Source organism: Leuresthes tenuis, unplaced genomic scaffold (genome assembly GCF_036924035.1).
Source record: "Leuresthes tenuis unplaced genomic scaffold, fLeuTen1.0.hap1 SCAF_6, whole genome shotgun sequence".
In the NCBI taxonomy this organism is placed as follows: domain Eukaryota; kingdom Metazoa; phylum Chordata; class Actinopteri; order Atheriniformes; family Atherinopsidae; genus Leuresthes; species Leuresthes tenuis.
In genome coordinates, this window is record NW_027325360.1 from 4,738,099 (window position 1) to 4,750,474 (window position 12,376).

At 41.6% G+C, this 12,376-nt stretch overlaps 1 protein-coding gene across 1 annotated transcript; it reads right to left on the reverse strand.

Annotated features, from left to right (window-relative positions):
• Positions 1–2,365: 2,365 nt before the first annotated feature.
• On the reverse strand, positions 2,366–11,020 carry htra4 (HtrA serine peptidase 4). The gene is made up of 9 exons (XM_072387274.1): positions 10,496–11,020; positions 7,294–7,393; positions 7,001–7,205; positions 5,585–5,779; positions 5,454–5,486; positions 4,552–4,666; positions 4,411–4,468; positions 3,864–3,959; positions 2,366–2,711 (listed from the first exon to the last, which is right to left on the reverse strand). The coding sequence occupies exons 1-9, from the start codon at positions 10,905–10,907 to the stop codon at positions 2,546–2,548; spliced, it is 1,380 nt and encodes a 459-aa protein (XP_072243375.1). The 5' UTR covers positions 10,908–11,020; the 3' UTR covers positions 2,366–2,545.
• Positions 11,021–12,376: the final 1,356 nt, after the last annotated feature.

Sequence of the window (12,376 nt, forward strand, 5' to 3'; positions counted from 1 at the left end):
TTGTAAAGTCTACACCTTCTGTATACCTTCTTGGGTTTTGATGGGTCGTGCAGATGCCTGTAGGTAACAGGCAGAAGGACACTCTGCAGTAGGGCTGCAACTAACGACTATTTTGGTAGTCGACTAGAAACGATTAATCGACTTATCGGTTAATTACTAATTCAAACAATCCAAAACTGAAAAACAATACATTCAAGCCATATTTTATCTTGACTTTTGACATTAACATTAACTGAAAATGCTAAGAAGAGTGCGGCTGTAATGCACCTAAAGTCAAATCAATACCAAAAAGAGAAAAAGAATACAGCCTGGTTGTAACTGTGAAGTTGGAAAACACAATTTGAATTGTGTTAAAATCCAAGACAACTCCGCTTATTTATAGCTAGCAGGCTACACTAACAAGTTAAATATCTCACCATGGTGAGTCCGTGTCTCCCGGAGCTCCAACCTGCTTCATCTTCACATGTTCATGCACGACGTCCCGTAATGCGTGAGGTCGGCTTTACAAAACTTGCAGGTAATCTATTTTTTCTGGGTGTCGAGGGTGAAATGCTCCCAGACCCTGGACACTTTTGGAGAGCGATAATTCAGCCATTTCACTGTGTCTGTACAGGTCTATTATTTACCGTGACGCGCATGCATCTCTAAGCAGAGATAGGTAAGAAGTAAGATGACTCACTCCCTATGAAACATGATGTTCAGCTCGACAGCGTGAAAAAGACGTGTGATGACGTAACCGACAATTAAGTACGTCGGTGACTAATTATGTTATCGATTTTTGTCGTCGACTAATCGTTGCGTCCTTACTCTGCAGCGCCTCTCCTTTTTTCATGCAGGGTGTAGAAAACCGTAAATAAATCTGGAGGTGCACAAGTGGCTGAGACAGCTCCCACAGAGCCAGTGCACCAGCTGTCATGATGTTCATGGTGGCAAGAACAACAAATATAAACTAAACATAATGTTTCAATAACTTTGTCACTCTTGTCTGACATGCTTAATGTTAGATTCTGTCTTTTTCATGCTCTGTGCAGCTGTTCATGAACCCAGTGGTACCTTACTGTGAAATGTGCAGGCTCTCATGCACAGTGATGTGTATGTATGTCACTGACACATCCCACAAAGGCACCTATCAGGTAAAAATTGGCATCTTTTCCTCTGTGATTAACAATACAAACATACCATGTACATGCCATAGATTTACCAAAATGTTTAAATATGTATAGCATATTTAAGTACATCTCTTTCTTTAATACCCAATATTATGTAGATTTCCTCCCACCAGTTTCCATGCAGTTTCTACCGGTTTGTGTATCTCGTCTGTTTGGATGTGTTACATGTGTTTTGCAACACAGGTGTTGTCAAATCAGTATATGTAAATATATTCTTTACAACCCAAATTCCAATAGTTTTAACACTGTATAAAATATAAATAAAAATGGAATGCAATTATTTGCAAAACTCTTAGAAGACAATATGAAGCATATCCAATAATAAAAGTCAGCAGATTTACTCACTTTTTACCAAGACTTTTTACTCAAATATGAAACTCATGTTTGTAAAAAGTTGGGACAGGAGCAACAACAGGCTGGAAAGTAAGTCGTACTACAAAGAAACAACAGAGGGAATATTTTGCAGCTAAATTAGTTTGACTGGAGTCTCTCCGAGGCACCGATGGACAGATATTTTAATCTGAACAAAAAAAAAAAAACTTCACATTGTGGAGCCGTTTTAGAATAATGTTCATCTACCTAAAAAAATGGGAAGAATTTTAATATTTCATCATCCACATTGTATAATACCATCAAAAGATTCAGAGAATTTGGAATCTGTGTGTGTAAGACACATTGGATGCCTGTGATCTTCAGGCCCTCAGGCAACACTGCATTAAAAACAGACACGATTCTGTCATGGAAATCATTGTATGGGCTCAGGAACACGTTGACATATTATTGCCTGTGGATATAATATAACCGGGCTATCCACAAATACAGTTAAAGCTCTATCATGCAAAGAAGAAGCCACATGAGAACATGATCCAGAAACACCACCGTCTTCTTTAGGCCAAAGCTCATTTAAAATGGACTAAAAGAAAACCTGATGAATTGAAAATAATGGAAATAATGGAGGCCACATCCCCCAGACTAAAGAGAGGGACCTCCGTTCAAAAGCCTGCATCTCTGAGGGTATGTGGCTGCATAAGTGTCCACAGAAGTGGCTTCAATGCTGAAAGCTACATACAGGTTTTAGAGCAACACATGATTCTATCCACATGACGTCTTGCATGTTCCAGCTGGACAGCGATAAACCACACGCTGCATCTATTACACGAGCATGGCTTCGTGGTAGAAGAGTCAAAGTGCGGCACCGGCCTGCCTGCTGTCCATAAATTTCACATTTGGCGTATCATAAAATACAAAATAAGACAACGAACACCCAGAACTGTTGATTAGCTAGAAATCTAGCCTTTTTTTTCAGATATCTTTAAAATTCAGTTCAAATCTGCTCTACATTTGGATGGAAACCCATCGTCTTGTAGTCCGTGGTATCAGTCCGTCTCTTCAGGAGTGATAGTTAGCAAAACGTCTCCATCTTTCCGTCTCACCAACAGAGAGAGTGCAAAGCCACTCTGCACGGCCTCGCTCACTTCCTGTGTGGAGTGGATGGGCTGCCCATTGATGCTAATGATAATATCATGATCGATCATTCCAGCTCTGTGGAGAAAACATACATCAGTGACACAAAAATCCTCACTGAAATAGACTCAATTCTGCTAGGTAGACCAGTAACCTGTTCCTGTGTTAAGTTCTGAGATCGCATCGAAATGAGATGTGGTTACCATGATTCCACCCATTTTTGGTGCACTAATGTTTTTGGTGTCTCAAGTTCTGTAATAAGCCCCCATTTTGGCTTCATTTTGTTTTGAAGCTAGAAGAAGTTACAACTCAAGAAAGAAGTAGAGTCATTCTTCCATAACTCCAATACAAACAGGCCTTTTTGCAACCACACGAGTCGCCGCCTACCAGCAGTGTTGCTGATCGCTTAGCAAATGAGACGATTCCTGTCTTTACCAGGAGATAGATGTCTGTTCTCTGGCTGTGGGAAGAAGAAGCTTTGAGAACAACCGGATTAGAGTTCGATCTGCAGCCTTAAAGGGGAACTCCGGTATTTTCAAACCTAGACTTTTTTTCTGGCATGAAATACGTTCATCTACTCACCGAGAACAGTTTGGCGAAAGTCGTCGTTCTTCGGAAGATATTTAGATAACTCGCGATCCATATAAGGGAGTGAACGGGGCTTAGAGGATGCAGCCTCTAAATAAGGCATTATCTGTCTTTATTTCACCAATACTTTAAGAAGAATGAATGAACGAACGTGTGCTATAGCTCTGTTAGCTCATAGCTGCTGTTATGTGGCTACTTGCAGCTACAGGAGAGCTAACGGAGGGATTTCTACACAGGCACTCTACTGGGACCACTTCATACACACGCATGGCTGCAGCACAGCTCATTCACTCCGGTAAGAACGTCCATCTTACTCAAAGTCGTCGTTCACATTGTCAGAATTTGATAAATATCCTGCCATGTTGAACAAAACTATCAGCAGCAAACTCTGTGTGAAGTTAGCCGACTGTCACAGAGCACGGAGTAAATAAACTGTGCTGCAGGGGGGCGTGTGGATGAAGTGGTCCCAGTAGAGTGCCTGTGTAGAAATCACGTGTACAAACTGACAATACAGAGGCTTAATTTGCTCGTAATTCCATAACAATCATTCAAATGACCAGTGTATCATGTGAAAATGGTAACTGTTAGACAACTCCACGGTGCATTTTTAAGTAGTTGAAGAAACAGTGGCTTGATTTGTACCTGAATGCAGCTGTTCCAGGTATGACCTGATAGATGTAGACTCCTGAATTCACATCTGGAAATTCACGTACACGTTCTTTGATATCTCGGATCAAACTGGACATGCAGAGAGGAGTGTGGATTACAGGAACATAGAAGCAACCTACTACTTAAAATTTGTTCTTAACAGAAATGCAACCATGCAGATCATCATGACCTGGGAAAGAAACTACTCTACACATTCAGTGTTTGTTAAAAATGCACAGTACAACCACGGATGAATTAAGAGAGCTTGATATGACAGTATCATTATTAAAAGGAATCTCCTGCTGCCTAAAAGGCATTTTCCCTACAGACCAACTAAAGAGACACCTCCACCAGCACTCAAGGTCATTTTTTCTCTCCTGTGAACTGTTTTAATTCAAGTGAGAGAATGAAATTTTTTAGTTACGTATCCAGCTCTCTAAATACATCCATGGGCACAGCATCACAGAGGTGCACTCTTGTCTACAGGCTCTCGACTCTTGTTTAAAATTACTCAGTAAGATAGAATTAGATGCTGACTTACGATGGTGTGAGCTGCAGCATCCGGATGCCTAAGAATTTCCTTTTTTGTTCTGCATTTCCTAGAAGCAGACAAATGACTGCATGACTTACTGACTGAATGGATGATTCCTGCAGATTGTGGCTAACATGAGATCCAGCTTACCGCTGAGTTGTCTGTTGTAGAAGTCAGAGAGAAACTGGCGTATTTTGTCAACAGGGATGGCAAATGAGATGCCTGCTGCCACTTTCAGTGTATTTATGCCTATTACATCTCCGTCCTGTTAAACACAGAATGACCGGAGAGCTGTGAGAATGTGGTCTCCACTGATTTTACTGCTGTGTCAGATGGAGAAATGCAAGAGCATTTTCTTGTTTTTATTCTAAATTTCTCACTTTTTCAGATTCAACAAACACTCTTAACTTCGGAAAAAGTGTGTAAACGACCTGCGTAAATGGTGAATGCCACCCGTGCGTATTTAAGCACACGTGCACGAGGATAGTAAATTTGCATACTCCATGCCCAAAATAATACCATATAAGGCTTCGCTTCCTCTCTCCTGTGCCAGGAAGTGTTGAGTCATGAGAATGGCATCAAGGTCCAAAAAGAACAACTTTACGGGCTCTGAGACTGAAGTTCTGCTTTCAGAGATAACATCAGCATAATTATGGGATATAATGTATATATTTATCTGTGATTGCTTCAAAGTAATTAAATATACAATCAATTAGTCAAGCAAACTTCATTCGAATAACAGCGGACTATTTTACGAAGTTCCTACAACAGGTCTGGATCACTCGTAAATTCTTAAAATATTTAAAATACGAAAACAAATTCTCTTAAATAACTCGTACGCACGACTTAAGAACAAATCTGTTCGTACGAACGGTTCTTGCATGAGGCCCAATGAGTCTGTGAAATATTTTGAGGCTTAATGCTTAACCTGAGTGAGCAGACTGGAAGTTCTGAAAAAACAAAAGAAAGCTCTCATACACTGCAGAAAGCAACACAAATATGCAGATAACATATTTTCCCTTTACACATGAGAGCTCTATACATCATCTCACCAAGTTAACGAGCGGCCCACCAGAGTTGCCATACTGTGAATCAAAAGAACACAAAAGACTTGTCATTTATAACTGATAATGGACAATGAAAGAGCTCTGGACTTTAATTCTTCTTGTGCTAATGCACTCACATTTATCATGGCGTCAGTTTGGATGTAGTCCATGTCGGAGTCCTTGAAGCCCAGCTCCAGGCTGTTGCGATGGACAGTGCTGATAATGCCAGTGGTGACGGTGTTCTGCAGGGAGAAGGGGCTTCCCACCGCCACCACAAACTCACCCGGACGCATGTCCATGGACTGACCAAGACTCAGCACAGGCAGGGGAGCCTGCAGGGAGGAGAAATGACAATACTCAGAGCAGGATTCAGCAGCATAGACCAACTTCCATCTAGTCTTTGCTACTTTTGAAGTGGTCCCAGTAGAGTGCCTGTGTAGAAATCCCTCCGTTAGCTCTCCTATAGCTGCAAGTAGCCACATAACAGCAGCTATGCACTAACAGAGCTATAGTACTCGTTCGTTCATTCATTCTTCTTAAAGTATTGGTGAAATAAAGACAGATAATGCCTTATTTAGAGGCTGCATCGTCTAAGCCCCGTTCACTCTGTTATATGGATCTCGAGTTATCTAAATATCTTCCGAAGGACACAGACTTTCTCCAAACTGCTCTCGGTGTGTAGATAAACGTATTTCATGCCAGAAATAAGGTCCAGGTTTAAAAATACCGAAGTTCCCCTTTAAGTGAGTCACTAAAATCAGTTTGTTACCTTCTGCCTCTGTGTTGCTGCTTATTAAGTTTTTTTTTAGGCTGCTAGTAGAAAAAGTCCTACTAGTAGGTGGGATTTTAACAGTGCAAGTGTAGTATGATTTAATATTTTAGTTTCTGTGAAGAAAACTAAACTAAACTAGCTGTGTCTGTCTCTTTATATTTCAGGCTGAGGCCATTAACCTGGGGTGGATTACAGTGCTCACCAACTTTTTAGCAGTATCTTACACAGCATAAAGACTGGTGTAACGACAAATTTGCCTTTCAGGAAAACTTCATAACCCCTTCTACACAGAATGTATCACAGAGAAACAAAGCACTGTTCAGGTGTTGCCACTGCTTGGTTACCAAAAGACAAATTCTTTCACTTTCAGAGCAGTGAGAACACATGATGCCTCTGGTTTATATCTTTAGCTGTGCTTGTCTTCAGATCAGTGCTACAAATGGTAATGATGTGCTTCATGCTCAGCGGAGTGAGACTGAAGTGGTTGGAAAAAAGTCCCTCTTAGGAGTGTAAGCGCTTGTCTCAGCAGCGAAGTGTGTATAATTTCTGATGTGATAATAATTCAGTGGAATTCAGAAAACAAATAGACTATCTCAAGGAAAAGAGTTTAATTTTGGTGTGCAAAAGCCCTCGATGACTTTCTCCATGGACTCTTTGGCTTTGTGAACATTAGCACACTTTGATGTTAGCCACTGATGCATCTGCCAAGCAAGAGGAAAACACTCGGCTGAATATAGCTCAAAGCCTTCAGTGAACTGAGGGGGAACAGCAGGGCACTCACATCTGGTTCGATTTTGACGAGGGCGATGTCCATCTTCTGATCCACATCCTTGATAACGGCATCGTAGTGCACACCACTTTTCAGCTCAATTTTCACGCGCTGCTTGTTGTTGAGCACGTGAGCGTTTGTGACAATCCAGCCATCTTCAGACACAACAAACCCAGAGCCACTCGACACAAGGACCTCCTCACTGGAAGACAGCACTCTGCCATACAAAAAGAGATCAACGGAAGAACGGTTACAATTAGTTTTATTATGCTGACACTGCATTTTCCTGCTTTGATTAGTTTTACTTTTGGAAAAGCTCCAGATGAACGACAGCTGGGGCAATCTTATCCACCACATCTGCAATGAAGTTGTACTTGTAGCGCACACTTCCTGGATGGTGCACTCCTGTAAGGATATAAGACCAGATATGAAAAGTTTAAATGCTTCATACAGAAATGTTGTTCAGCCACATTTAAATTTTATGGATTATAACAGATTTATGCAAATGTTCAAGGTTTCCAAAGAGTGAAACTTGTTGATGAAACCCTAATTCTCCATCCAGGACCACCAGTAGACTGATGATCTCAAAAGTCTCTGGACAACTCTCACAACCATGATCCCCTAAGTCAAGAAATTCGTTACAGACAGGTTTAGCAAGGGCAGCACCACTGCTAACAAGCTAATTGGCAAGCATTTGTTCTCCTTACTCAGATAGATGAACTACTGTTTCAACAATATAAGACTGCAGTGGGTCAGACTGAATTGACTGGCAGTCATCCCTGCAGTGCCACCTTTACGTGGATACCTTGGGTTCAGAGTTGAAATCAGCATTTAGCTGTAAGCACGGCTGTCACGTGGCCTAAATTTCAGTTCCTTAGTGGGCTCTTATTGGGAAGGGTTGTGACACTAGGTGTGAACACATGTAGTTTGCGCAGTCCCTTTTTGATCTGGTAATCTAAGACAGAACCAGATGTCAGCTAAATGAGGAGATCCTGGTAAATATGGGCTGGATACAGCCCACACTGAGCTCTCTGTCGGTGCGACTCTACCTCTGACTCCTTCCTGTCTCCTTCTCAGCATTCAGAACATGTAATTGTTGAGTAATATCACTTTTAGGACAGTTTAATGTAATGCAAAATGTATGTATAATATAATTTTCCTATCCTAGCCTTGCCTCTGTTGTGAAACTGTGCTGTTGACCGCTGCAGCTATTAAACATTCTGGAGTAAGGCTGCGTTGAGCTTTTTGTGCCATGACAAGCAAAGTGTTTGCAGTGGGGGAGGTTGTTTCCCTTTCTGGAACTTTCTGCACTTGTTTTCTCTGTTTCATACCTTCAAACAGCAATCATATGCTTCATATAATCTGCCTCTACGTTTTTTTGTGCATTGTTTACTCCTTGTTCATTAAAAATCAGACATGTATGTGCGTGAAATGAAAATGGTGAAGATGAAAAAGAAAGTTCAAAAGTGTTGCATGACTAACGAACTAATTGCCATTAGTTCCTTCCAGAATTTCAGAGCTGGGTGCTCACTTAGGAAGCAAGTGGGTCCAGATTATTACTCTTCTGACAGCTTTTATAGCTGTCAGTTTCGCTGGGATCTTTGACTGACTGCAAACAAAAGCCAGGCTCCACAGAGGCACAAACCAACTGCTCTTGGCTGTTTGCTGATACAGATTACATAACATCAACCAAGTTTGGCTTTTGAGCCGACTCTAGTCTGTCCTCCCTCTCTGCCATCTATTCAAAACTTTCTATCCTGAAGGCAACGCATTTCCTGAATGGTCATGATTACAAAGCTGAACAAGCCAACGAGTCTCTGCAGAAGCATCCTTATATGCAAATGTGCTGCATGCATGTGGGCCATGCCAAAGCCTACAGGAAGAACACCCTTTTTACCTGTCTGAGAGTTCTGCTAACTAATTATCTTCTGTAGCCATGCCAACTAAAACAACTGTGTTTGCCAGATGATTCTACAAAACAGAGTTCATTTTCATTGGACTTCTGTGAGGAAAACAGACAACACAGAGGCTACGTATGAACCTCAACGACCTTTAAACGCTTTGCGTTTTAAAGTCATGTATACCTTTCTGTACCCTCAAGTGTAAGACCACTTTGAAGGTTATAAGAAACTGGTCCCACTGAAGGAACTGAAGGTAAAATCCAAACAACTCAGTCTGCTTCTGCTGAGCTTCGGCCTGCAGTGGCTGCAGTAACGAATTGTTATTCTTTGGTGTTGATGCTTGTGATGCTTTTGGCACCTCTTTTCATTCCTCAGTTCATGTATAGTTTTATCATTATTTTGTGTATGTTGTGTATATTTAGGGTGACCACTCATGCCTGTTTTGGCACTCTTGGAAAGGAGTCCTTCTTTCCTGACAGTTAAATAAGGAAATACAAGTTCATACGGCTTCAGTATTTCATCACTGGGTTAAAGGTACTCCTACGGCCTTTTTGGCCACGAGCAGCATTATGAAGCATTGTTTTTATGATCATGTCCCCAGAATTCAGCCCCCCACAACCTCCTAAGTGGGTATATAAAAGGGATGGCAATGAATACAAAGGGGATGCAAAAACATCTCCATAAAATTAAATGAAAAAGATTCAGCTAGAAAAGCTTTGTAAATAAAATGATTGTAATGAATGAGTTATGGAGAATATACAGAGCGTGAAAATGTATACAGATGATATGGATGTTAACATGTGGTTTAACCCAAAAAATGTTCAAACATAATTCCATAACATATCTGTTCCAACACACGTGTCAAAGTAAAATGTATGTGGATGCCTGGATAAACGTTTTCCAGCAGAACATTCCATCATGACAAGATAAGGAGAGTTACTGGCTTTACATGCCTGTGGTTTTAATGTTAAGGCTGATCGGTATATGCAGAGGTGCATGAATATCATAGAATTACTGCAGATCACATTCAGTAAACTGGAGGGCAGTCATGTGCCATGATATGAGGAACTATGATTAGAGCCGTTTATTGTCAGTCAAACTGCAGTTAAATTGAATCCAGGCTGCGTTGTATTGAACGCTGTATTTATTAGTTAGAAATCATGAAAACAAATGTGGTGGAGCTAAGCATTATCAGGTTGTAATTCTGTTTCTGCGTTTATTTTTGTCTTGAAATGATCTCTTTGAGTTTCCTCCTTCTTATTTCAGTAAAGCAAATGTGCACCGCGCTACAATCTTTCCTCATATCTCTTGACAGCTGCAGAAGTGTCCCCTGCAGAGGAGGATCGTGTCACGACATGCACTCAGAGTTTCTTTGAAATTACTTCTCTTTCCTTGGTAATAACCTATTCTTTAGTTTGACCACAGAACATTTTTGGGGAGCAATCAGTTTTCACTTCAATAACTTCTTTTTTTTTGTTATTATTATCAATGATAATAACTATATTTCTATTACAGCCTGGTAACAGAAACAAATCCAGCAGGATTTATAATAATTACATTAAAATGAAGTAGTTTGCAAGAAAGAAAGAAAGATCCCACCACTCACCTGAGTCACACCGACCCCTCTGAATTAAGATGACTGGGGGGGTCTCTCCATTCTCGGCTCTCCTGTTTTCGGCTCTCAGGCGGCAGATGCTCGGGTACGTCCTGCCGTCGCTGCCGCACACTGGCTCTGCGGACGCGCACACGCAGGACCTGTGGAGCCCCCCGGCACTATCCGGGACAGGGTCGCATCTCAGCCCGTCACCACAGGAGAGGGCGCCGCCGCACATTTCACCCTCTCCGGCCGCGCACACCAGGCAGCAGCCGCACGCATCCTTCACCTGTCCGTAGTAACACACGCGCGGCGGAACAGGACACCGAGAAACATCACAAACCCGCGGGCACGTTTGTCTTTCCCTTAGCAGGCCTGCGTGAACCGCGGAGGTGAGGAGGGTGAAGTAAGCCACGATCTGCATGATTCCATTCGCTGTAGAGTCAGTCCACCTGGAACTAAGAAGCCCCCATATTTGTACCCACACTGACACTCAGACACTTTTATAGCTCGCAGGTTTGGCTCAGGGCCAGCAGGCAGGCGCTCCCCCAGCATGCTGATCCTGGATCCTCCTGCACAGTCCTGTACGCTGTGCGCTCCTGTACTGTGAGGTCTGTGGAATGCAGCTGTTACATGTTTTATGGCATGTGTTAAGCTATTAAAGTGGAAGCCTAAAGGCAATATAGATTAACCTGGTCAATGTTACATGGCAGTTTATAGATCACACTCACACACAATGACCAAAGTGCGTCAACATCAGAAATGAAGAATTAATATCATTCAAGAAATGATGATCTATTAGAGCAACTTTAAGAAACATTATGTAGTTGAAAACACAACATCAGGGAATATCTCAGAGCAGGTATTCACACTCATCTATAGAAGACTCTTTCAAACATAAGTGCAACTCAAAGTTGTTTAAGGAGCAAAAACAAATCATAAAAGGAAACAAGCATCAGAGGGGAAAAAAGAGTATAAGGTTATATCATTTAGAAAAGCAATCTTTCAAATAACAATAAAATATTGATACAAAGTAGCAACAAAAGCGAGAAATAAAAAGAGCAATTAAAATAAGTAAAGCACAAAGATCACTAAAAATGATTACAATAGTTTCCCTGCAGGGTTTATTAAGGTATCATTCAGTGCGGTTACATGTGGGCCATCGGATCGGATTAATGGCTAAATTACAATAGATTGAGTTATTCAGCTCATTTAACAAACTTAATCCGACAAGTAATCGAAACGGATCGGGTTACTTGCGATCGAATTAATACCCCGAGATAACTCGATCCGATTGCCCACTTAACATGCCTGGAGACGACAGTGGGTCGGATCGAGCATTCTGCGCATGCTCGAGATTTTTTCCCGCGATCCTCAACCGGAAGTCGAAGGGGACGATATTACTGTCAGAAAGAAATGAACAAAGTGATGGAGAATGCTCCGTTGTGCATCGCGTTTGTTCCATAACCATGTGATGAACATCTACAAATGTAGAGAAATCTAGCTTCAGCTTGCTCTCCGTTAGCCATCTTTCTCGAATGCCTTAGTTTTGTTGTTGTTGAAGACGTCAACCGGAAGTGGCTCTATTAGCAATAGTTGAAATGGGTACAGCGCCACCTATCGTACTGCGGTATTGCATGCTTTGTGCCAGTGATTCGATTCATTCACCGCCATGTAACAAAGGATAATTACCCTCAGTTAAGGAGCATAACCCAACTATAGCTATAATCCAGTTAATCTCATCATGTGGACCCACTGAATTACATTGAATTGAATTACTGAAGCTCTTTCATTAAGGTAAATTGTAAGGTTAGTCTCGTAAACAGAGACTCTCCCGATCCATCACCCAGCAGCTGGTTCCACAACCAAGAGGCCTCAAGAACCAAAAGCATC